General features: G+C 48.2%; 1 protein-coding gene across 2 annotated transcripts in view; it reads right to left on the reverse strand.

Moving 5' to 3' along the window:
• GPM6B (glycoprotein M6B) overlaps positions 1-27,270 on the reverse strand; it is a 146,826-nt gene that overhangs the window by 61,180 nt on the left and 58,376 nt on the right. Inside the window, exon 2 of one of the 2 annotated variants that reach the window (XM_053202097.1) lies at positions 17,008-17,193. The exons of the other annotated variant lie outside the window; for it this stretch is intronic. Within the exon in view, the coding sequence (XP_053058072.1) occupies positions 17,008-17,068 (61 nt within the window). The 5' untranslated portion in view covers positions 17,069-17,193. The remainder of the gene's footprint in view (positions 1-17,007; positions 17,194-27,270) is intronic. 2 annotated transcript variants of the gene reach the window in all.

A 27,270-nucleotide genomic window follows, 5' to 3' on the forward strand; every position in this document is an offset into this window, starting at 1 on the left:
CTCTCCGGGACTCGGGCTTGGCTTTCTAGCTGGTTATCAACCTCCACGATTTCCCGGATCTCCAATCCCAAACCAAGCCTAATCTGTCCAAACTTCGCACTCTCACGGAGTTGTTCCCACAAGCTAGAGAGGGAACCCCTGCCCGCCAGGTCAAGTCGGCCCTCTCAGACCCACGCGGGTCACCCTGCCCCAAACCAAGTCATCCGATGCTCACCTGCAGGGCTCCCCACGGTCACCTACCCGGGGCCTCTTGCCTCCATTTCTTGGACCAGTTTCCTTCTCGCTCTTTCCTCTCCCCTTTCCCTTGTCCCAATTCTATTCATCTTCGTGGCATAACTCAAGGGCTACAGCTCGTGGGAACCCCTGCCAATGACTGGGTTCTCACTCCATCTCACGTCTATGCCCTGTCAATTTACCGCATTATGGTGTTCTATCTTTTTCTCCAAAGCACCCTTGTGTTGAAGTCTGACATTCCCCAAGAGACTCTGACCTCTGACGGGCCAGAGACCATACAATGGTGCCATGCCACAACACCTAGCTTGGGCTGAGAAAAATGTGCTCACATTCGATGAGAACTCATTGATTTTCAAGTAATGATTACTAGAATATTTGCAACGCTTCTGTCCTGCGGCTTCTAAAGTATTATTTTTCTATCTTAAAAAAATTAAAAATGGACCGCACAGCACCACCGCTTTTTAAGAAACTTGTAAGTAAACAGCACGGGATTACCAGAGAGGGACAATCTGGCAGAGTATATCATAAAGCGCAAACTTACATATCGAATACACTGTGTCGGGAGGGCTCAGTATGCAGAAACACTAAGTGGTTTTAATTTTCCGCCTACAGTTTGTGAAGCCCAGGGGCCCCAAATGACCTCAATGTTGAACAGGAGGCACATCCATCTGCCAGCAGTAATTATTTTATTGACCTGATTAAAGAACAACTATTTCCATGGTCAGAAAGATCTATCCAAACACATCAGCCTTAGGCACACAATGGCAGTAATTAGAAATGCATATTTCCCTAATTAAAATAGGAGTCCATGGGCAGAACATAAAATAATGTATTAATATTTACTCAGCATATTTCTTTCACTGGTTAGGATGTATGACTAAGCCAAAGCCCATTTTTAAAAAGTGTTGAGAGATGACTGACACACCATATAATTCAACCCATTTCAAGTACACAGTTCAAGAGTTTTTAGTTTATTTCTTCCCTTCCACTTGTCCAGCTTCTATGACTGCCACTGTCACCATTATCTACTTTTGAACATTTTGGTTGCCCCTGAAAGAAACTCTGATCCTATTAGCAGGCAATCCCCAGGCCCCCCTACCCTACCCCGTGGCCCAACTCTGGTTCTAAGCAACTCCTTTCTCTATGAACTTGCTTGTTCTGGACACAGGATATGTGGTCCTTTGTAAATGGCTTCTTTCACTTAGCACAATGTTTCCAACGGCCACCCCTGAAAACTTGTTGTAGCAAGTATCAGAATTTCCTTTTTTTTTTTTTTTTTGACATGAACAGACACTTCTCCAAAAGACATCCAGATGGCCGACACATGAAAAAATGCTCCACATCACTCATCATCAGGGAAATACAAATCAAAACCACACTGAGATACCACCTTAGACCTGTCAGAATGGCTAACATTCACAACTCAGGCAACAACAGATGTTGGCGAGGATGCGGAGAAAGAGGATCTCTTGTGCACTGCTGGTGGGAATGCAAACCGGTGCAGCCACTCTGGGAAACAGTGTGGAGGTTCCTCAAAAAGCTAACAATAGAACTACCCTACGACCCAGCAATGGCACTACTAGGCATTTATCCAAGGGATACAGGTGTGCTGTTTCGAAGGGGCACATGCACCCCCATGTTTCTAGCAGCACTATCAGCAATAGCCAAAGTAGGGAAAGAGCCCAAACGTCCATCGAGAGATGAATGGATAAAGAAAATGTGGTATACGTATACAATGGAGTATTACTCGGCGATCAAAAAGAATGAAATCTTGCCATTTGCAACTACGTGGATGGAACTGGAGGGGATTATGCTAAGCGAAATTAGAGAAGGACAAATATCATATGACTTCACTCATATGAGGAATTTAAGAGACAAAACAGATGAACATAAGGGAAGGGAAGCAAAAATAATATAAAAACAGCGAGGGGGACAAAACAGAAGAGACTCATAAATATGGAGAACAAACTGAGGGTTACGGGAGGGGTTGTGGGAAGGGGGATGGGCTAAATGGGTCAGGGGCACCAAGGAATTTACTCCTGAAATCACAGTTGCACTATATGCTAGCTAACTTGGATGTAAATTAAAAAATAAATTATAGGGGTGCCTGGGTGGCTCAGCCGGTTAGACGTCCGACTCCGGCTCAGGTCATGAGCTCACAGTTTGTGGGTTCGGGCCCCGCGTCGGGCTCTGCGCTGACGGCTCGGAGCCTGGAGCCTGCTTTGGATTCTGAGTCTCCCTCTCTCTCTGCCCCTTCCCCGCTCATGCTCTGTCTCTCCCTGCCTCTCAAAAATAAATAAAAATGTCAACAAAAAAATTTTTTTAATAAAAATAAAAAACAAATTATAAAAAATTAAATAAATAAAATAAAACCAAGACGTGGATCTCTAAAAAAAAAAGAATTTCCTTTTTTTTTTTTTAATTGATAAAATCCTATGGGGCCACGTTTTGTTTATCCACTCTTCAGCTTGTGGGCATTTGGGTTGTTTCCGCTTTTTGGCTATTCTAAATAACACTGCTATGAACATTCACCCACAAATTTTTGTACGGACATAAGTTTTCATTTGTCTTGGGGCATACACATGAGAAGAGCATGGCTGGGTCACATGGTAACTCTGTATTTTACCATACGAGAAACTGCAGGACTGTTTTCCAAAGCAGCCGTACAATTTCACACATTTCCACGTGCAGTGAGTGAGGGCTTCGTGTTTTCTAGATTCCGACGCTTGCTACTGTATCTTTCTGATTCCAGCCATCCTAGTGCTGTCAAGTGGTATCTCCTTGTGGCTTGGATTTGCGTTTCCCTCAAGACCAAGGATGTCGAACACCCTTTCATGTGCTTCCTATTTGCATTAGGTTTTTATTCCTGAGTTTAAGGCTTCTAAAAGGTGTGTATGTATATTCGAGATCCAAGTCTCTCAGAGGATTTTCCAGTATTTTTTTCCCAGTCTGCCGGGTGTTTTTTCACTTTCTTGACGGTGTCCTTTGAGTACAAGATGTTTTCATTTTGATAAAGCCCAATTTATCTTTTTTCTTTTGTTGCTTGTACGTTCATGACGATTCATCTCCTTGTTTCTTCCAAGGGTTTTAGTTTTAGCTTCTACATTTAGATCTGTGATCCCTTTTAAGTTATTTGTTGTGAATGGCGTGAGGTAGGGTTCATTTTTTTTTTTCTTTTGCACGTGGACATCTAGCTGTCCCAGTATCATTTGTTGAAAAGAGCATGCTTACCCCCATTTAATTGTCTTGGTGACTATCAGTCCCTTAGGGCCGCTGTAACAAACTACCATAGACCCGGGGGCTGAAACAACACACATTTCATTTTTCACGGTTGTGGAGAATGAGGAGTCCAACATCAAGACATGAGCAGATTCCCCCTCTGGCGAGTTCCACTTCCTGGTGCATAGACAGCCCTTCTCCCTGCATACTCCATATGGCAGAAGGGGTAAGGGAGATCTCTGGGGCCTCTTTTACAAGGGAACTAATCCCATTCATAAGGGCTCTACCCTTATGACCTAATCCCCTTCTAAAGCCCCACCTCCAAATACCATCACACTGGGAATTAGGTTTCAACATATGAGGGCCGGGGGTGGGGGCGCACGAACATTTATTCTATAGAAGTACCCCGGTTAAAAATCAACTGACCACAACTGTAAGGGTGATTTCTGGACTTCCGTTTCTATTCTAATGATCTATATGTCTATTTTTATGCCGGTACCAAAATGCCTCGGTTACTGTAAGCTTTGTAGCTTGGGGGTTATTAGGCTGTTGGGAGGTTCCCAAATCCCATGCTGGTAGAATCCTATTTTAACTCAAGTGCTGGCTGCACCAGAAGTGACCGGAAACACCTAATTGCACATTTGAATGCTCGTTAGATGGCAAAAACTTCTAGTGCCTCATCTTCTGACAGTTAGAAGGTGTTTTTTTTTTTTTTAATTTTTTTCCTACATTTATTTATTTTTGAGAAACAGAGAGGGACAGCATGAGCAGGAGAGGGGCAGAGAGAGATGGAGACACAGAATCAGAAGCAGGCTCCAGGCTCCGAGCTGTCAGCACAGAGCCCGACGTGGGGCTCGAAGCCACGAACCGTGAGATCATGACCTGAGCCGAAGTCAGACGCTTAATCGACTGAGCCACCCAGGTGCCCCTAGAAGGCGTTTTAATCACATACGTATCCTATGAAAGTCAAGCATCCCACTTAATTTCATCACCTCACTATATTCAGAATTATCTGACCACATGACATCCAAGTTATGGTTTCAGCTGGATACAGTAAGATGATTGCCAAGCCGTGGACAACGAAGACTCAGGGCCCAAGACACTGGAGAATGTTACTCTACAGGTCAACGTTGGGATCTAGAAGCATCTGCAAACTTAAGACAAAATATTCCCCCTCAGAACCTACCAACACATCTCCTAGTGTCAGAGCTGTGCGTGGCTCGGAGTTCGTGAGGTGTTCTTTACTACTGACCGTACTCAGACCACAAGTAAGGAAACAAAAGAGACAACTCATCGTCTTTAACAGGAGTAAGACCAAGAAAGCCAAGAGAGGTCTTGTCTCACTTACTTGGGTATCTTCTAACATTTGCCAGAATGTTTTTCTTTTCTACAGTGGAAATTGAAGCACCTGAAAGGCTGCCAGCAAGGAGTGTTTATTTAGGACGGACTGCCATTTTCCATCTCCCACAGTTTGTGTTCACTTGTAGGAAATGGCCTTCTAACCAACCTGTTCCAACCAACATCTCAAAAACAAAAGGTTTCTGATTACACAGAAGATAGACTGTATTTTTCTGCGCAGGCGTAAGATAAGAGCGACAATTCTCTCTCCTCTCTGTATTTTTGTGTTTATGTTCAACTAAAAATTCCTTAGCTTTCAGCGCACCACTATCTACACTTATAAGTCAGTTTTTAGGGTTCTGTTTAAATCTTTCACATTCTACCACTTCTGAATGCTTTAGCTGTCCACAAGGACAGCCAGCAACGTTGGAAGGCAGGTCTTAAATTCTCAGCGCCACGTTCCGTAAGAGGTACGTGGTCACACAGAACCCAGTGCGACTCCAAATCCTTGACCCTCATCATGTATTTTTCTAGGAAATGTCCCCCTCTCTGTGCAGGAAGTGGCGTCCTTTTGACGGTTCTTCCCAAGCCAGGAAGGCGCACTGTGTCCAGACTGGTGGGTTCTTCGTCTTGGAGAGAACAAGTGGGGAGTCCTACTCCACAGGAAAGAAGGCCGAAACCTCTGCTCTTTCCCCCTTTCCCTTTCCCTCCATTCCTTTCCCCCTTTTTCATTTTCTGTCTGTCCCTTCCTTTGCCACTTGGCTGCCTCGCTGTAACATGCAAACCTCTGTTTTTTCCCCCCCGAGTGCTGTCCCTTTTCCACACTTGCATTTCCTCTCTGGAATTCCGAATTTCCACCCATCTATCTACACACCTATCCAACCACCCCCAGAATTTCTAGACCCATTTGTCTCGTTCTGATCTGCGTTCCTGGACACTATCGTCGCTGTAGCGGACAAGACCAGCAGAAGGCTTGGATGGTCTGTCAACACGTCTATCTGTATTGAGTTTTAACGCCCAGCACTGGTCGTGTTTCCGTCTGTTAAATATATAAACAAAGTCCTAGAAGTCCCAAATCCCCCAGTCAGTAGTAACAGAAAGATGAGACCTCACGAGGCTACTGAAGCGAAGATACCATCTCGCGTGCTCGCGAAACATCCTTACATGCAAGTCGCTGCCAACGTTCTGCGCGTCCAACAGAAAAACTGGGCAGAAAAATCAACAAAGTGAGCTATAAGGCAGTTTGGGCCAAAGTCCAAACAATGTTTAACATAATTAAATATTCAGAGACCAAATTTTAACGTTTACCAGTAAGTTTCTCAGAGTCTATTTTATTTTATTTTTAATTTTTTTTAACGGTTATTTATTTTTGAGACAGAGAGAGACAGAGCATGAACGGGGGAGGGTCAGAGAGAGAGGGAGACACAGAATCCGAAACAGGCTCCAGGCTCTGAGCGGTCAGCAGAGCCCAACGCGGGGCTCGAACTCACGGACTGCAAGATCATGAACTGAGCCGAAGTCGGACCCTTAACCGACTGAACCACCCAGGCGCCCCTCTCAGAGTCTATTTTAAACACATAAGGATTCCTGTTCTTTATGAATTGCAGATGATTTCTAAACGCAACGCCTAAATATCCCATCTAAACTCTAATGCAATGCTAATCCCACCTATATTTTTGCACAGTTTAAATACACGAATTATGCCTCTATTTGGCCTCCTTTTTGCCACTCAGGCCCTCACAATATCCATTTCTGTACAGAAAATGGAAGGGTTTGCTAATCCATTAGTCACCCAGCTCTAAGTGGATTAATGCTGGTGCAGTAGAAAATGACTATAGATCACATCAAATGAGTAATTCCAATTTTGAACTTTATAATCAAGCCCAAAAGGCCCTCCAAATTATAGCTTTAACACCTGCTTAGTAGCAGGGTTCTCTTTTAAGCAACTTTATGAATACTGCGATTTAAATATTAACGGGTTTTTAAAACTGTTATTTCTTTAATTTTATTTGTTTCAAGACAGAGAAGGTAAAGTGCAGGACAAACGCCTACGTTTTCTTTCTCTAGTCTAAGCCTAGAACTACACGGATGTGCAATGGCCATGACGAAGATATTAGGGGAGCTAGCTACCAAAAAAATAAACGAAGACTTTCAAACACTTGACATGTTTACTCAGGCAACTGCCCTACATCGCCCGTGTCCCTCGCCTGGCAAAACTAAACATGAGAACGATATACGACTGCACACAAACTAGAACGGCCATAATCAGAAAGACAGTCACAAGCATTGGTGAGGATAAGGAGACATCAGACCCCTCGTTCACGGCCTGCCGGCAAGAATGGAAAATGGTGCAGCCACTCTGGGAAACAAGACGGAAGTGCTTCCAAGAGTTCAACAGAGTTATTAACGCATGGCAACGCCACTCTTAGGCATATAGCCAAAGAAAATAAAAACAAATGTCCACGCAATAACTTCTACATGAAAGTTCACAGCAGCACTGATCATAATAGCCAAAAAGTACAAACCACCCAAGTGTCCATCAACTGGTAAACAGATAAACAAAATGCAGTCGGTCCACACAGTGGAATACTGTTTGGCAATAAAAACAAAGTACTGCTACATGCTTTGACATGTATGAGCAGGTTGTTCAGTGGAAAAAAAAAAAAAAAGCCAGACGTAAAAGAATACGTAGAAGTCCATTTATAGAAAAACATTCAGAAAAGGCAAACAGTGGATAGAAAGTGGATTCATGGTTCCCCAGGGAACCTGGGACTGGGCATGGGAACAGGGACTAACTGTAAATACACTCAAGGCATCTTACTGGGTGATAGAAATGTTCCAAAACGGGATTGTGGTGGTGACTATACAACTTGGCAAATTTACTAAAAGCCATTTAATTGACGTTAAAACCAGTCAACTCTCCGGAACCTAAGTTATACCGTAACACAATTGTTAAAAAAAAAAAAAAAAAATGTCGGGGAAATAGTCAGGAAGCAGGTATGGTAATTTGGGTCAGAGATGATGATGGCCCGGGCCAGGGAGGAATGAAATGAGAGAAAGGTGAACTCATTCACAAGGAGCTGAGAAGATGTAACCGTCGGGATCTCCACAAAGCCCTTCCTTACCCGCTTTCATATCGAACTCAAGGGGCACCAACGCTAGGTCCCATTCATTTCGACCTGATCACACGCTACCTTCCATTGTCAGTTGATTGCTTCGTGCACACGGTCATTGCCTGGAGGCCAGATGTGTCCCTGGTTGCACCATACTCACGAACACACCGATGGTGAAACAAGGGAACATCATCAGCCCCGGGCTGAATATCATTGATTATCCTGGATTATATCAACAGTCATCATAACGTGAAGACAGTAAAACTAGCAATTACCTTCACATAGGAGTTGCTGGGAGATGTCACTTCAAGAATGGAGTAAAAATCAATTTGTTAGAAAATAACCACCATAACCGAGAGCAAAAAAGGGAAAAGAAAACACAATCATGGAGTCGGCCAAGGGCAACATTTGTGTTTTGGTGGGAAAATTAAAAATATACGAACACTTTGAAGAACAGGCTTATCTTCCTAATTCAGAGTCTTGTCCATTTCTTAATTCAAGTCTTAAGCCCACGCAGAGCAAGAGAGAGAACAGGGCCCAGCAGCTAAGAGTCTGGATCGTGGTCGAACTACTCACATGAGCTTGGACAGTAAACATGTGTAAGCCCTGTAACAGCCAGCTTCCTTGAAAAAAAAAATGAGAACACTAAACACCTTTCACAAAGCCCATGGGACACATCGATGAAATGACATGCAACCCTCAGGACACGCATCGAATCAAAGTATGACTTTTTATCACGGGGGTGACGGACTTTCCGTCCTGGAACCACGGCCCAGGTGTCCAGAACCTCGTGGAGAAGGCCCTGGCGCTTGGGTCAGTGCTGCTGTGACTGACTCGAAGGCTCGACTGGCCGTATTTTGGCACTCTGCCAATGCTGAGCTGGTTCCTCCAACCCCCGCTGAGATCCCTACAGCTACTCACAGCTTGAAAGAAATAGTCAAGAGTGCCCGGATTCTGAGCCTGAACTGGGTTCTAATTCCAGCTCTGCCAGCTTACTAGCTGGATGGCCTTGGGCAATAGCTTACATCCTCTAATCCTCAATTTCCTCATCCGTGAACTGAGGATGATAATAACCCCTTAAGGCTGATGGGAGAGCCCCTCATACACTAACTGTTCTGTCTTAGAGGCACACTTATTTTCAGGAAAAAGATCGCTTGTTACTTGGCTTCTTTACATTTCTCTTGCCGGGTGTCCCCAACAGACCAATGCCTCTTTGGAGAGAACTCCTCTCCACCTTCCTCCTTAACCCTAAGCAATCGCATATCCAACACGGTGTATACCGAATTCCACGGAGAATCGTTCAACGTTTACCAAAAATGGCCTCTTTGAAACGATTGCCGTTGGCCTTACCTATTACAAACTCAGGGCCAAATCAAAGAAAAATGCATCCCGGTGTCCTCAGGTCAACATCTTCCATCAAGAGATGGAAACCACTTTTTTAAAGTTATCGTACACCAAACGTGTGAGATGTTCAACGAGAATAAGAGAATTCCCTTTATACAGCTTATGTATTTTTGGTCTATAGCAAGAATATCTGGTTTTCGTTAAAAGATAACCGAGTACGTGGAAAATTCCTCTGTGTGTTGTATTAATAAAATACAGAAGGGAGCTTTCTAAATATTTCTCATGTGGGCCGACAGGTAACAAATGACGGTTCCTAAGGAACCTGTCTTTGTTTGAGTTCCTCTAGGACCCGAGCCTGAAACAGAGCTTGGATGCAAGTCATTCATTTGGGAGTTGATCCCAGGAAACGTGGGTAAGGGAAGTGCGAGAAGGGAAGAGGAGGTAGGCAATAAAGGTGGGTTAACAAGTAAGTTGTCGCTGTGGGCGACCGGGTCTTAGGCCCACCACAAGACTCTGAGAGACAGTAGGGAGGACGTGTTTCAGAGCTATCCCACCATGCGGCAGGGGAGCTGAGGTATTTACACACCAGCTCCCATCAATCACTGCTTGGGGGCCGCTCCCGGAGGGTGTTAATTCTCTTGACACTTCTGCCCTGCCAACAGATGAGCAAGGCAGAATCTGGTGGCCAAAACCCTCGAGCAAAGAAAAGCAGGGGCTGGCACTTGGAAGTTGGACCAGAGTTCGCTGAAGTGGTAAGGGGAGGGGGTATGAACAGGACCCACAGCATCCGCCACAGATAGGTTACTTAGGCTATTAAAAGGAAATCGCACGAAAACACACATCAAGATAAAGGCTAGGGACGCCTGGGTCAGTCAGTTAAGCGTCCGACTCTTGATTTCGGCTCAGGTCATGATCTCGTGGTTCATGGGATCGAACCCTGCATCAGGCTCTGTATGGACAGCATGGGGCCTGCTTGGGATTCTCTCCCATCTCTCTCTCCCCCCCCTCCCCTGCTTGCACACACACGTTCTCTCTCTCTCTCTCTCTCTCAAATAAACATTAAAAAAAGATAGGGGCTAGAACCTTCAGAAATGCCAATCCCTGCTCAGAAGTGAGCTATACTATGAAAAATGAATCGGACGTGAATCCACAGAGCAGTGATTGGATTTTTTATCTTGTCGTGTAATGCTTTTCTTATACATATTTTCTTATCTGCTTTTTATCAAGTATATCATGATATGAGCCATAACTAAACAACATTGTGGGTGCAGGGTCATCAAACTGGTTTTGTAGAAGGCCAGAGAGTAAATATTCTAGGCTTCTGTCGGCCATGTGGTCTCTGTGCCACCTGCTCAGCTCCGCTATGGCAGCACAAAAGCAGCCAGAGACAATATGGAAGAGAATGGGTGTGGCTGTGTGTCAAAATGTTTTCATTTACAAAAACAGGGGGCTGATGTTTTGCAAGCAAAGGGAAAAGGGAGCTCCAAGATTATAAAATTGCTCTTATTTTCACTTATAACAGCATGCCTTTGATATACCTCGTCTGATCCTGCCTCTTCCCGGCCCTTCTGATTTTTCCCTGATCTTTAAAAATTTAATAGCTAATGCCAGGACACAATTGGAAAATCAAAACAAAGGAAGGACCCATGCTTTGAAAATTCCCACTTCCCTGGCTTCTATCCGTCTTACTTGCCCCCCGCGAGGTCACCACTTTTAAGGGTTAGAGCGTAAGTACACTTTATGCAAAAAGCAGCACGCTGTATCTACCATTCTGCACCTTTTTAACAGACACAAGAAGTCTTTCCACACAGCAATGTGCAACGTCCTCGTCCTTTCCCCCCCGCCAGCTGCGTAGGGATTCCTGGTGGGAACGTACCCTCTGATCGTCCTCTCGGAGACCCAGCCGGCCCCCCCCGGGGGGGGGGGCGGGGGGCAGACCCTGCTTTCGGGTCTCTCGAGACCGACCACGCGTCCTCGACAAGAGCTGCTCACGTTTGCATTCCCAGCGGCAGCACCCCCAAGGTACCTCGGGACCTTCTTTTCATTGGAAAAAGGCAGAAAGACCCCTCCTGCAACTATGCACTTAGGTATCTGTGCCCCCGAGAGCACACCTGCGCGCAGAGGGAGGCTAGAGGGCTGCTCACAGCTGCACTCGCGGCTAAATTGATTACAGCCACACAGACGGATCAAAGGGGAAAGGCGCGCACGTGGAGTCTGCAGGCATCCACGTGCAGCTCCCCCCCCCCCAAGGGGTCACACGGAGCTCACTCGGCTCTCCCGGCAACGAAAGCGCGACACACCCGAGACGGTTCTGCCCCGGGGAAGCCATCAAAAAGACTCCGGCTGGTCACTGCAGGCCACCCGCCCCACCTACACGGATCAGGATTCCAGACTCCAGGAAGGAAGGCAGGTGTTCGGGATCCACCGTCTTGTCTGGACAGTCTAGGTCCCCCGAGCGGCCTTATCAGGAAGGGCAAGTTTCACATCCGCGTCGGAAACGTGTTTTCCGGCCGAGCTGGCACACGCCGGCCAGGGGCCGACGTCGCCAGGGGGCCTCGTTAGGGAGGGCGGCCTCGGGCCTGCCTCGATCCGATCCGGGATGGCACTGTTTCAGCGACGCTAACCAGCTAGTTTGAAACCACGCGGCCGGTGGCCGGAAGGGGATGCGGCTTCTGGCGAACTCTGGCTCCGAGGGAGGAGTTCGAACCAGGTGGGCTGTGAGCCTTGACCCCAGCCGTGGCTCCCAGGTGCTGCCGCCGGCCGATGCGCCTGGCGTGACAGAATGGTCTCCGAACAGAATCAATTACTAGTTATTCCAAGCTGCCTTGAAAAAAATGACCCCATTCTTTCATTCTACAGAACTACCAAGAGCCAAAAAGGAATACAGGGCTGGGGCTGGCTTCCTAGATTTCCCTGCAAGAAAGGCCGTCGTAGCTCGGGGAGAGAGAGAGAGAGCAAGCAGAGGAGGGACAGAGAGAGAGAGACAGAATCCGAAGCAGGCTCCAGGCCCTGAGCTGTCAGCACAGAGCCCGATGCGGGGCTCGAACCTACAAACCGCGAGATCATGACCTGAGCCAAAGTCAGACGCTTAACTGACTGAGCCACCCAGGCGCCCCAATTTTTTTAAGTTAATGGCTATACCCGCGTAACCGGATCCCAGATTTTTTTTAAAAAACACGTCGCTGGCACCCAAGAGCCCTTCCCCTTGTGCCCCTACAGGTCCCAAGCCAGCCACTACTACTCTTTGACCACCACGGATACGCTTACTCAGTTTTGACTTTTATATAAACGGATCATGTGGAATGTTCTCTTTTGTGCCTGCTTTCTTTTGTTCAACAACTTGCTTGCGAGGCTCACCTACGTGGCTGCCGGCTACAGTGGTTTATTCGCTCTCGCTGCCGATAGAAATCCATTGTATGAAGATGCCACAGTTTATTCAGCCCACTGTGAAGGAAAGTTGAACCGTTTCCAGGTTGCAGCTATTATGAAGAGTTTGCGTGTTCATTTGCAACAGGCTCGTAGAAAGTTTGTTTTAATCGAGGAATAACACGGAGCCAAGCGCACAAAATCCTTAGTTGATGGATTTTACACGCACAGGCACACACCTGTGGAACCAAACCCAAGAGCAAGATACAGAATACGTCTGTCAGCACAGGGCCTGCTTCGGATCCTCCGTCGGCCCCCCCGCCCCCGCCCCTCCCCTGCTGGCTGGCTGTCAAAAATAAAAACATTTAACCCCCCACCCCACCCCTCAAAAAAACCCAACACCAATCACCTGAAAAACAAAAGCAATCTGCCCATCTTTAAACCCACCGTGCACCCTCCACGGAGGTGGCGCAGTGAATCTGGTCAAGACACACGAGGTCTACGCCAGGCCCCGCCATTCGCCTGGGGACTCACGAAGGTCACCGCAGCCCATTTGGTCATCTGCCAGCGAGGAGGTGGAGCTACAGGGACCCCAGGGCCCTCTGCAGCTGCACAAGGCCGCATGTCGAAACCACAGCCTTCCCTGCCAGGTCCTGGTTCCCAAACCCACATTCTTTCTGTTTTATCCCGGGGCTGGCTCGGTAGGGACGAGGAGCAGTGAACCACTGTTTCCCACTCATTAACTCTCGAGTTTCTTATGCGTCATTAGATCATCCCTCGGCCTTCTCTTCCTCCGGCTGCCGAGTTGTAGCTCTTTCAGTGTGCGCGTGTTGGCTCTACTCCAAGTCTTTGCGGCTCACCTCAGAACCTTCTCTAATTCTCTACATGCCTCTAGAAACTTAAGGAGCCCCGACAGAATGGTGTTTTCAGAAAGCCGACCGAAGGCAGTTGAGGAGAGAGAACTCCAGACAACAAACATCGCGTCCAGAACCTTCCCCCACGAAGCGTGGGCAGAAGCCAGCAGCCCCGGCGTCACCTGGCATCTCGGGACGACTGAGTATGATCACACTCCTCCCTGGAGCCCCTGGATCAGAGTCGGCATCTGCACAAGACCCCCAGGGGCCCCTATGTACACTGAAGGGGGGAAAGCAAAGGATGTCGATTTAAAAGTGAACCTTGGGAACACATGGTTTACTGCTTTCAACTGCTGCAGACCGAATGGCTTAAAGCAAAACAAATTTACTGTCTTCCGGTTCTGGAGGCCCAAGACCCAAAATCACTTTGCTGGGCTCAAGTCCAGGCGTCAGAAGGGCTGCTTCCTTCGGAGGACTCTGGGAGCGAATTTCTGGGCCTTTCTCAGCTCCTAGCAGCCACCTGTATTCTCTGGCTTGTGGTCCCCTCCTCTATCTTCCGAGCCGGTCACATAAGCGCTTCAAATCTCTGTCCCTCTCCTCTGGGCGTCCATCCTCACATACCTCCTTTGGACCCTTCTGCCTCCTCCTTACAATGAGCACTGACATCACTGGACAATCTCCCCGTCTCGCGATCCCTCATCTGGTCTGCAAAGTTTCCTTTGCCATATAACGTAATGTAGTCACAGGTTCCAGGGCGGGCGGCCTGGCCCCTGCGGGGAAGGGGGGTAGCATTATTCAGCCTGCCACAGAGGAGGAGGAAGAGAAATCCGATACAATACGGCGACGATGGGGAGCCAACACCCCTTATCAATCATCACTTATACAGGCAGAAGAATCCGGCGCGAAGAAATGACAGTGAATGGCTTCCATTTCCGTATCACACAAAGACACCGAGATGCTGGCCGACTAGTGCCCTCCGCCAACAGAAACAAGGACGTGAGCCATGGTTCACACAATCCGGGGCTACCGCTTAATATTTAAGGCAGCTTGGGTGTGTTTTATTGAACCGAATCTAAACGATCGTTTGATAACTGCAGGTGATCAAAAAACCTGAAACTGACGAAATTCACTAGCAGGAGCGAGGATACACAGGGATGCGGAACTCCCGGCGCTTCCGGGGTTCACGCTCCTAGGGAAACAAACAAGTAAGCAAGGTCTGTAGTGCAAGCGGACGGGATGAGCGATACAGGGGTAAGGACTGGCTCAGGGCCTCGTTCACACCACCACGGTGGCTGCCTTCCCAGAGTGCCAGCGGGCACAGGGGAGGACCCAGCTCGGCACTGCACGCACCGACAGTTCAGGTGCTGCGTAGATCTCAAAGAAGTTGTTGAGGCGAGAGGGAGTCCCGTCTAGTGAAGGTCCGAAGGCACCCCCTTTTGCACAAGACATGCTAATTCCATCCGCACTCGTGGGAAGGCATGCTACTGTTCTAGTTCTTGTGGCAGCGACTCCAAACGATCCTACCTCTCTTTCAGCAGTAACTATTTGTGCTTCCTGGGCACCTAGGTGGCTCAGTCGGCTAAGTGTCCGACTTCGGCTCAGATCACGATCTCGTGGCTCGTGGGTTCGGGCCCCGTGTCGGGCTCCGTGCTGACAGCTCAGAGCCTGGAGCCTGCTTCAGGCTCTGTCCGTCTCTCTCTCTCTCTCTCTCTCTCTCTCTCTGCCCCTCCCCCGCTCGTGCTGTGTCTCTCAAAAATAAATAAACGTGAAAAAAATCGTTTTAATTTAAATATTTGCGCTTCTTCATCTCCCATAAGAGGAGTCTTTTTTTTTTCTTTTTTTGCTCTCTTAAGAACAGGCGGTGCTAAATCATTCTGTTTGCTCCCCTCTCACAAGCTCATACCTATTTCCGATCACTGTGGCTCTCTGTGGGGCAGAGGGACCCACGCCTGTAATGTTCTTCCTTCTCGATGTTGTAAGTACTCCCACCATGGCCAATCTTTAGCTACTCATGTGCTGTCACTGAAGTCAGTCGCTACCCCTCCAGCAGACCAGCGGACCATCGGGAACCCTCTGCAACCACGTGTGTGAAGGTGACAAACCTCAGGGTCCTTTACAATCGGAGTCTTCCCGACATGCTCCAGTGGGGCCACTTGCACACATGAATTGTGACCTCTCTGCCACTGCTCACGTTACTTCCAGGATAGTGTATCCAGCCCCTTCGAAGCCTTCTCTGCCGGCGACCCCCCCCCCCCCCCGGCTATTCCTCTCCCCTACTGATTGCTCGCGCTGTGTTTTGATACATCCATACTCAGCCGCGCCACACACCTTGAATTGTATTTGCTCATGTGATTTCTCGCTGGTTTAGTCTGCAAAGTCCCGACAACTTCTGTGACAATAAAGACTGCCAGCGTAGGCATCCTCACCATCACCCTCGGTATCTTTCACAGCAGACGGGTGTACGCTTCATTTCTCCTCTGACATCATCTCAACAGTCCCGTGACCTGGATCTGGGTGAAAACCATTCATCCCTGTTCTAAAATACAAAAAAAAAATCTAGGTATCATGGAGCCTTACAATTGGCAGCGAGGGTGCTTTTTTAGCTTTGAGGTAAAATTTATATACGTTACACTTCGCCTATGGTTTTAAGTATTTGAGACAGAGCTTGCACGTGAGCAGGGGACGGGCAGAGAGCGAGGTACGGAGAGAGTCCCAAGCAGGCTGGAACTCACGAACTGTGAGATCATGACCCGAGCCGAAGTGGGACGCTTAACCGACGGAGTCACCCAGGTGACTCCCCCCACCCCGCCCAGTTTTTTTAATGCATTCACCAGTTGGGAGACACTGGAGTTGTTTCCAGTTTGGGGCTTACTGTGAATAACGTAGCTTTGCACATTTGCTTCTAAGTCTTGGTGTAAACAGATTTTATTTATTTTTAATGTTTGTTTATTTTGGGGGGAGAGAGAGAGAGAGAGAGAGAGAGAGAGAGAATGCACACGCAAGCAGGGAAGGGGCAGAGAGAGAGACAGAGGATCCACACTGACAGCAGAGAGCGCGACGTGAACCCACGAACCGTGAGATCATGACCTGAGCCCAAATCGGATGCTTAACTGACTGAGCCACCCGGGGGGGCCCAACAGATTTTATTTTTATTGCTAAGTTTTGACACCTTTATGGAGTTTTTAATGTATCAGGCACAGTTATAACTGTATTATACTGACCGACTTCTTTAATGCTAATGTCAATGCCAAGGGATGGGTATTGTTAGTTAATAACCATGAAGACGCACGTGTTTACACAGCCAGGCAGTGGGGGAGTCAGGCTGGAACCCTGCTATCCCATGCGGTTGTCCTAGAGGTCGTACGAAGTGCTTGGAACGATAAGGTTGCATACACGTTAGCTCCAGTAACCAGGCTCTTGCCCCCACGGGCTCCCACCACCCACAGAGAGTCTGAAAGAAAAGCCGCTCAGCTACTGAACTGAATGAACAAGGAGCGTCGTTCCCAAGCGTGCCTGTTGGTTCCGTCGTCCGGGCTCACCTCTCGTCTCTGCCCCGTCCTCCATCCCAGGCCCGGACTGGAAAAGAAATCCCTGTTTCATCACCTTGGCAACGGACGTCACGTCACAGCAGCAACAACTGAAACATCACTCGGTGCGAACGCGCACGCTGAGCCAGATGCGCCAGCGAGCTGAAAGAAACACTCCAGGGGCCGCCCGGGTGGTTTCTACACAGGAAGGGATTTGAGAAGGCAAGAGAATCCTCATTAGGTTGTTTTTCCGTCGGCCCCTTTCCCCCTCTTCAGTTATTTCAGTTTTCAGGATTTTAAGAAGCGACCACAAAAATGTATAAACCTTGGTGGGAGGAGTAAAATACGACTACCCCTTAAAATCGACAGGACTCGTGGGGCGCCTGGGGGGGCTCAGTCGGTTGAGCGTCCGACTTCGGCTCAGGTCATGATCTCACAGTGCGTGGGGTCGAGCCCCGCGTCGGGCTCTGTGCTGACAGCTCAGAGCCTGGAGCCTGCTTCAGATTCTTTGTCTCCTCCCAACTCTCTCTCTCTCTCTCAAAAATAAAAAAATATTTAAAAAATGTTTTGTTTTGTTTTTTAAATCGACAGGACTCTCACAACACTCTGGTACAGTGAGTGGCTCCCACGTGAAAGAGACCATTAACACAGTCAAACCCTGAACCTGTTTCTATCTGCTTTTAAATAAGGGATTTCTTTCATATTCTTTGGTAAAAATAATTCCGATAAAAATTCAACTGTTGGCCATTTTTTCCTTGTACTATTTTGGCTCTCAAGACTGGCTTTTTGGCAACCACGACGATCGGTATTGAGATTTTGGTATTGAAAAGGTTAATAACGAACACCCCGCTTTCAAATGGACTTCGGCACTCAATATTGTACTTAATCAAATGTAAAAAAATCTATTTTAGGCCATTGGTCTTCTAATTAATTTGTTAATTGAAGAAGTAACCAAGATAGATTCAATTGACAAAAGTAACACATGCAGATGGAAACGAAACTCACACAGAAGAACATATAGTAAAAGTCCCTCGGCATGGGCTCCATGGAAGCTACAGATCCCTGCAGAAATGAAGGCAAAATCTACACAAATTTATGTTGACACTTCTCAGGGTAGATAGAAGCTTCCCACACATTCTTCAAGTGGTCTGTGACCCCAAAATGGTGAGAACAAATAGTCTCGTGCTTAGGACAGCTCGGCGGTCAAGTTTTAGGGTAAGGGGGCGGGAGGCGTGTGTGCGCGCGCGCACGCGTCTGAAAGGTAGCGTGGCAGAGTCACGGATTAAGTTCTCAAGTCAGTAGAAAAGGCAAAAATCTCGAAGTGAAAACCATAGAGTCTAACAAGTGGATCTTGGTCCTTGGAAGCTCGAAACTAAAAGAAACATCTACTTGCCTGCAGCTGTGCCCCGCCCCCCCCCCTTCCTGGGGGCAGAGGAGTCAAGATTCGGGTGGAAATGGGGGAGAGACCGGGGGGGGGGGGGCGGGGGGGGGCACCATGGTGGTTCTCACTGTCCTGCTGAGATCACGTGCCTGAGTTTGTGAATGGATTCTGCAACATGGCAGGTAGGCATGATACAGATGTGAAGCAACACGAATAAATGAAGGCATGTTTTAGAGCCTTTGGAAAACACCCATGAGAAAAGTATTATGAATATTACCCCCCAAAGAGCTCTTTCGCTTCTGACTTCGTTTGTGGAAATACAGTTTAGAAACTGGTAGAACCATAGAAAGCCATGTAGCCTTAAAGTAATCCCCCTCATCCCAAGCACCAACGTTTTGCCTCTTGGATAGGCAACCAGCAGAATATTCGGGAACAGTATCCTTCTCGGTTCTCCTCGGATAAGGGATCTTGCACACTTGTACCTATTAAATAATTTCACCAAACCATGTTCTGCGGGCAATCTGAAAAACGAACAGCTGAAGCTATAATTTGACATAGTCTTAGTCTTAGGAACAAATGCCCCATGCACACGAAATAAAAATTGAACCCCGTTTTGTTCATTTATGCTGTAGTGACTGTTTCCACCTCCTATGAAAATGGCGGATTACAATTCCACAACGCAGCGTGGTTTGAAAGAAGACAGACTCAGTGGAAACTCTGTTTGAAGACACCAGGGATTCGGCCTCAGAGAAAACCACAAAAGCTGTAACACCACAAGCAAAAATAAGCGAGTAGTAGTCATTCGGACGCCAAACTGTCAATTGTGCGACCTCTTTCCATGCTGGCCACTTCCCAGGGCTCATTATGAGAAAGGTTGTTCTCTCTCCCGAATGAATGCAGCTTTTGAACACTTTTCTAGTTACATTTGGTCCCAGGGCCGAAGGATTATTTTAACCATGATCTCCTAATGGGAAACTCACTCACTTTCTTCCTAGAGAAAGAGCGGCCTTGTGATGATTCTAGCCCGTTTTCAAAACTCCAGGATCTGTGGCATTTGCAAGGGCCAGGGATGAAGTCTTTGGCAAAACAACAGAGAAATCATTTCCCTTTGGTCCACCCTGGTCCCTCTGCTTCAGTCTGCGGTGAGGTTGTAAAAGGAACCAGAAAGAAACACGCACGGTGCGGCTGCAGATTTGGATCGCCCGTGATAACCAAATTGTGATTTTCTCTAAAGCAGTTCTTTTTGGGAAACTCGCTTTATTATACCCAGAGCGGACAACAAATGACAGCAGGATGTGGCCCATTTATTTCTGGGGAGCAGCGAGAGGTCAGTGAAGGCAGGAGAAAAGGTTACCATACGTTGTATCAATAAAGTTCTATCAAAAAGGTCGCCTGTCGCCGGATCCTGCACTCTGTAGTACAAAGGGACGTTGAAAATCCCCAAGAGTCTTGACAAACCTGAAAGAAATCGACGCTGACCCTTCACCTTCTCCCCGTCTCTCTGAGGACATGCACGGTAGTGTAAATAAATCTCCGAAGCACCTTACTCAGCAAAAAAGAAATGCCGATAAATTCTCAATGGCCCGGCCTCACATTGCTGCCAATTCCCTCCTGCAGAGAGCGGACGAGGGGGCTGCTATCCAGGACCAAAGGTCTAGAGGTTCAGAAAACGGCAGATTTGATTCCAGGGTCAGAGTTGGGGTGTGTGTGTGTGTGTGTGTGTGTTTTAATGTTTATTTTTGAGAGCGAGAGAAAGAGCAAGTGCAAGTGAGTGGGGGAGGGGCAGAGAGAGAGAGAGAGAGAGAGGGACAGAGGATCCCAAATAGGCTCCGTACGGGCAGCACAGAACCTGAAGCGGGCTTGAACTCACGAACCGCGAGGTCATGACCTGAGCCAAAATCAAGAGTCGGATGCTTAACCTCCTGAGCCACCCAGCTAGGGTCACGCTCCAGAAGAAGGGAAGTGCCCCTCATGCTGCGGAAGTGAAAGGCAAGGGCACATATTAAAGAACAAACAGGAATTTCCGAGGATAAGGTCAGAAAGGTGAGCTTCCCGAGCAGGGCGGTGCGAGTGTTGAGTGCAGCGAAGGCTGTAGTGAGAAGGCCAGGGGGTGCCCAGCTCTGCTACAGACCAGTTTCATAGCAGGACTTGGAAAAAAAATAATCACTCACCCCTACAGATCACTTGACATAAGTTCAATTCTGTTTCTTCATTTAAGTTTATTTATTAATCTTGAGAGAGAGAGAGAGAGAGAGTCAGTCCTGAGCAGGCTCTGCACTGTCAGCACAGAGCCTGACGCGGGGCTCGAACCCACAAACCGTGAGACCATGCCCTGCGCCGAAATCGAGAATCAGCTGCTTAACCGACTGAGCCACCCAGGTGCCCCTGTTTCCTCATTTCTAAAATCAGGTAACCACCGGCTTACAGGGTGGCTGTCACGATCACATGCACATGGGGACACTTTGTAAACTCTAAGGCGGTTCAGGATCTCATGATCAAAAACAGCTGAATGGTCACGGGCCGAATGCGTGGCTTCGCGTTTTAATTCCAACAGGTAAAAGGAAACCGGATTACCTCTTCAACTTCATTCTGCTTCTGACTCTTGGACAAGAACAAGGACACTCAGCCAAGAAACAGGGGAAGGAACGATATGCAGGGTAGAGCACGAAGTCCCCAAATCGATCGCAAGATATTCTAAAGGGATTTACATAGCAGAATGAAGACAGATCTCACCCCAGGTGCTTGCAGAACCGGAAGATAAAATAGTTAAATCCTCCCCTGTAATACCAATGGAGTCGGGGAAATGCACTTGTCATTTTCCAATGTGGCAAAAAAGACCCATGCCTCGAAAACTCTGGATTACTGAACTTGATACACATCCTGGTCAAGAGTCTATAGTAGATTATTAGGGAATGCCTTGTGAGCACTCAGGAGAGGATGCAGCGATTATTAGATGTAAGAAGATTAGCCTCTCTTGCTTTCTTCCCAGAAGAGGTAGTTAGATTCTAAGGCTGAGGGAGTCTTCTAGACACAAACCGTCTGGATACGGCAAAGCACCTGTAAAGGTCTTTCAAAAACTCCCCTTGCGTCCAAGAGAATGTGGAACAGCCGACCTTCAGCGATGTCAAACCCCGACAGATCTCCAGGCTGTGACAGCAGCAGTGATGAAGTACGAGGCTGCCAGGCGGTCTCCAGGGACTCAGGTGGACTGGGGCCGGCCCTTCCGCTACTGAGGCATGCCTGTCAGCGGCTCACACGAAGGTTCTGAGACCTTCCTTCTGTAGGCGATGTGAAACTAGGAAGTAAGGCCAACCCCCTCAGTGACAAAAACCATCAGATGCCAAAAGGAGTCGGATGAAACGAGGAGAACCTATCTGAAGAGGTTAAAGGCCGTAGGAACAAAGGTCATATCCGAATTTAGCTGTCAGAAACCAGATGCGTGATTTCTGGATGGGGGCAGGGAAACGCAGTGGTAGGACAGGCTCATCAGCAACACAAAGTCTGAAGGGCTTAGTTGACAGAAACACCAACTCGAGCCCCCTGATATGTTCACCCGAAAGGGCAACTAAAGCTTATGCTGCGCCAAAGCACGGAACCAAGATGAGATCTCCTGTCTGGTGTTCGGTTCTGGCCGCCATACTTCTGGCATAACTATACAGAGTCTGGTCACTAGGCAGAAGGGCTGGTGGTAAGATTACAAAGTATGAGCACAAGTACCCGACACGGCCAGGTTCTCTTAGATTCGGTGAGCTGACTCCGTTTCACATCTGAAGGACATCAGAATAGAGGAAGATTCAAGGTGGGCAAAGGATTTTCCAGAAAGTGAGAAAAGTTCTTCATAGATGATAAAGTAGAATGTGTGGGGCACCTGGCTGGCTCAGTCAGAAGAGCGTGAGACTCTTGATCCTGGGGTCCTGAGTTCGAGCCCCATGTGGGGTGTAGAGATTATTTAAAACTAAAACCTTAAAAAAATAAAAGAGAAGCAGGGGGAGAGTGTGTGTGTTGGGGGCGTGTGGAAAGGTACTCCTGGAAAAGAGTTATTTAAATGGTGGAAAAAAGGCTATTAAAAATAACGTTTACAGAGTATTAACTGACAATTGCTAGGTTTCCAAAAAGGTCGACACCTTAGCAAAGTAAGTTGGCAGTTTACTCAGTTTCTGAGTTTTGAAGGTAATCTTTCCAACCGAGTATAACTATAGGATTTTAAATTCAGACCCAAAACCAGTGTTGGATTTTTCTTACATTTCCTTATTTCCCATAACTTCTGCTAATGGAACATGAATTAGATATGTAAATCAGCTCTCACTAAAAATGGAATACAGGATCTTAGTCATTTTTTCTTAGATAAAATTGTCTCCTGTTGGTTATTAACCAGCCTACATAAGAAAGAATAACTTCTGAAATGTGATGGTTGCATAAGAGTTTTCCTTTACCCCTTGGGTCAAATGAGGGGAAATTCCGTGGCACAGAAGAAAATGTATGCTGTTCCCACAGAAGAGATTCTGTTTCCACAAAGTTTGGCAATAGCGTTTTTGGACAACTAGTATCTTTCCTTTTGCACACTCATTCAATAAAGTGATTCACAAGGCAGCTCCCTGAAGTGCTGGTCATTGACTCGGACATAGCATCACCCACATCTTCCCCCCCTTCTGGGACCCTGAGGTCATTTTTTGCCTCAACTCTAAAGATGTTCCAAAGTGGCTGATCGTGTAGGTCAGTGAACGGCACTGTGCGGGATGCGTGGAGACGACGTACACGCTTTATCCCAAGTCTATCTTGTGGAAAGACACATGCGTAGACCGTGGGAGGCTGGGGGAGTATTTCTACCTCGGGATGTGACCAAAAGCCTTCACAGTAACGTCCAAAAGATACTAGGTGTCCTTCGACCGACGCGTGGGCTCACTAGACAGAGTACATATGCATACAACAGATGACCACTGGGCCATAAAAAGGAAAAAAGCGGTTGCTTAGAGCCAGGGAAAAGAGGGGAAGTGTCCAGTGATGGATATGGGCAGAGAGGTGGTTTTTTGTTTTTTGTTTTTGTTTTTTTTAGGGGGATAGAAAGGTTCTAAAATCCTCAACTCTAAATCCAGGACAGTACGGTATGTGGATTACAGATCAATCAAGCTGTTAAAAGACATGAGAGATTTGTAAAACCACCATTAGGGACTCATGATGAAAATGTGGGGCCATCAATTTGTAATCAGGTTACCCGGTTTAGTTTCCGTGATGAACCAATGGTCTCTTCCTTGGACTTCTTTCTTCTCCTTCCAGGATCCCCTGTTCAGTGGCATTTCAGTGATTCCCCACTCCTTTAAGATATAATTGGTTTTTAACAGCTCTTTGGGGACAGAGGGGTTGACATAACTTCAGGCTACCAGAAGTGTCACAAAAATATTAGACTGTTTCTGTATACCCTTTACCCACCTTGTCCTTAGGTTAACATCTTACTTAACTACAGGATATTTATCGAAGCTAAAATATTAACCTCAATACAATGTGAGTAACTAAAGCCTAGAACTTCTTTGGATGTTGCTAATTTTCCCCCACTCACGTTCCTTCTCCTTCTATTCCAGGATCCAATCCAAGATCTCCTTAGCTTCCTTCCATCTGTGACAGTTCCCCAGTCTTTGTTTTTCATGACTTTTCGTCTTGTGAGGAGTGCTGGTCACGTGTTTTGGGGACTGGCCCTCGGTGTGAGTCTGTCCGATGACTGCTCCTGATTCAGTTCACGTTGTACATTACTGGGAAGGAAACCCGGGAAGCGAGGCAATGCATTGTATAGGGACCAACGGTGTTGATCTCAACCTTGATCCCTTGGCTAGAGTGGGGTCTGCCAAGACTCTCCACGGATTTAAACTTTAAACGTATTTCCATACATTAAACAAATATTTATTCACTGTTCGCCATGTGCCAGAGGTAAACAACATTAGGCTCCAGGGCCACGAGGCTTGCTCATTCCCATCTACAAGTCAAGACAGTTTGTGAAGCCACTCAAACACACACGTTCCTGGAGAGGCTCGGTCGGTGGTTGGGAGTCCGACTTCGGCTCAGGTCATGATCTCACGGCTCGTGAGTTCGAGCCCCGCGTCGGGCTCTGCGCTGACAGCTCGGAGCCTGGAGCCTGCTTCGGATTCTGTGTCTCCCCTCTCTCTCTGCCCCTCCCCAGCCCATTCGTGCACACATGTGAGCGCATGCTCTCTCTCTCTCTCGCAAAAATAAACAGTAAAAAAAAAAAAAAAAAAAAAAGAAAAGAAAAGAAAGAAAGAGATTTCGACGCACACGTTCCTGGCTCAGCCTCTCGGGATTCTGAACCAGTAGGTCTGAGGGAGGTTTCCCAGCAGACTGTGACAGTGGCCAGGATGGAGAGGCAGAGAGCCAGAGGACAGTGGCCCTACTTTGGAGGACACTCAGGCTAGAAGGAAGGAGGGCACACAGACAAGTCTGAAGTGATGATAACCTTTCTGGTGAGGTACGGACTCGGGGCTGTACGAGCAGCAGAGTCCCAACGGGGAGTCTGATCAGCCTGAGCCGGTCTCCAGGTGCCCGACTCTTTCAACAGCTCCGGTCTCCGTATTTACTTCTTTACAACTGTGCCACAAACCTGTGTGCGCCAAGGAAAGCGTAATGCACGGGGTTTGCGTGCATTTTGTCAGCAAAGCCACGTTGCCCAGAACAGTCCTGGCAAAAAGGGAAATTCTTTACAAGTGCAAGGCCAGGGCTGTTTGGCCGCTTTGAAATCTGTTCAAAGAAGTCAGAGCTGTTCCAGCCTCTGGCAGCATCGAGAGACTTGGGGGGGAAAGGCAGGCAGGGGTCCCCGGCGGGGACTTCAGGCTGAAGAGGAAGAGGCGTCCCACCGGAGCCCCAGAGGCCACCCGGCTTGTACCCACAGGCTCGTTCCACTTTGTTAACCTGAAACCTCTCACGACCAAGTCTTGTTTGAGCAGCTCAGTCTGGACTTATCTTATGTTCCCATCACCCCGGGGAGCTTTGAAAACGCACAAATACCCAGATTACTCCCTGAGCTCCTGATTTCCCAGGTTTGGGGCAAGGCCTGGGCATCTGGCAGGTTTTGTCATCTTCCCAGGGGTGGCGGAAGCGAGCCAGGGCTTGGACTAGAGCCTTGCTCCTCCAAGGGCGGCCCGCCTTCCAGCAGCGTCGATTTCGCCCGACCGAGCGAAGCGGATTCTGCATTTTAACAAGATTCCCAGGTAAGCTGTGCGCAGGTTTAAATCTGAGATGCCCGAAGGCAGAGCTGCTCGAGACCACAGCGTGGCCGCTAGGTACGCGTGGCTATTTACATTAAAATCCAATCTAATTCAAAAGTCAGTTCCTCAGTTGCGTTAGCCCCGTTTCAAGTGCTCGATAGCCACACGTGGGCAGTGGTCGCTCTACCGGGCAACAGAGATTTGGAACGAGCCCATCATGGCAGAAAGTTCTATCAGCACTGGGCTGGGGGGTCAAATGAGCCGCAACCCTTGATATCCAAGGAAGGATGAGTGTCAGGGAACAGAGGTGGAGGCTGCTGGGTCCAGCTGTTACTCCAGGGGTGGCGACCTCCCCTCATCCTTGGAAAACAGGCGTCCTCATAATTAATCAACACAGAGGAAGCCAAGATGGAATGAGGAATCTGATTCGGATCTGTTGAACTTCATATGCCTGCGGGACGTTCTACTAAAACAGAGGCACTGGCGGGGAGGAACGCACCGCCAAGAAGGATTCTAAGACAAGAGGCATAAATTGGGACTCTGCAGGCCAGCCAGGACACAGGATCACTGGGGCAGAGGGTGGAAGAAAGAACAGGGCTGCAACTGTCAATGTGAGTCATCGACACACAGATGGGAGAAGGTGGAGTGGATGGTACGACCCAGCTGGGTGTGCAGGGTAAGGGAACAAGACAGTCACGCACAGTCTGTCAACCTGTGCGCGAAAGGGCGGGCAGCCCAGGAGGAGCCGGAAATCCATGATCAGAGACAGGAGGGAGAGCAGGAGGAGGAAGCTCCTAGAAGTCCCGAAGAGGAAAGCAGCTAGGAGAGGGAGGCAAGGAGAAGAGGCGTTAACGACTGAATGTGACCTTGGAGAAGGAGGTACAGGGCAAGGCCGGGACCCGCCAAGGCGAGAGAGCCTGACCCTGTGAGCTTGTACGGGCTGCACAGTGGATGCCTCCTACCATTTCCCACCCCAGGCATCTCTCTGGCCCTGGTGAAGGAGCTGGAAGCTTCTGAAATGAGCGCGTGAGTGCCCACACAGAGGAGCGGGGCGGTGGAGTATCGAGGCGCAGAGGGGAACCCCACCTCATGCGCCGTTTGCTTGGGGGAGCGAGGGTTTGCGGGTTTGACAGAGGAAGACGAGGTTTGGCCCCACTCCCAAGCAGAACCGTGTGGGGACCTGTGAGTGGCCCCGTGGCCTCAGCAACCAGCAGGTAAGCTCACCTGCTCCACGTGAAGGTCGTGAAGGTACAGGTGCTGAGCGCCCCGCCCACGGCCCCGCCCCCACCCAGTGCCAGGGAGCCAGGTGGAGTTCAGACTCACCCCCGGATCTTCCAAGAGTCATACACTTGCGTCCCAGGGCTCAGGTTCAAACACTGGTCTATCACTTAGCAGCTGGGTAACCTTAGGAAAGGGGCTTGTTGACTCCAGGTCTCTGTTTTCGGATTTTTTTTTTTTAATGTTTGTTTATATTTGAGAACACCCCAGGGCGGAGGGGCAGAGAGAAGAGGACAGAGGTTCCGAAGCCAGCTCTGTGCTGACAGCAGCGAGACCGATGTGGGGCTTGAGACCGTGAACCTGAGCCCAAGTCAGACGCTCAACTGACTGAGCACCCCCCCCACCACCCCCCCGCTGCTCCTGTTTCCAGATTCTTAAAAAAAAAAAAAAAAAAAAAAAATGACAGCG

This window comes from Acinonyx jubatus, chromosome X (genome assembly GCF_027475565.1).
Source record: "Acinonyx jubatus isolate Ajub_Pintada_27869175 chromosome X, VMU_Ajub_asm_v1.0, whole genome shotgun sequence".
NCBI lineage: Eukaryota > Metazoa > Chordata > Mammalia > Carnivora > Felidae > Acinonyx > Acinonyx jubatus.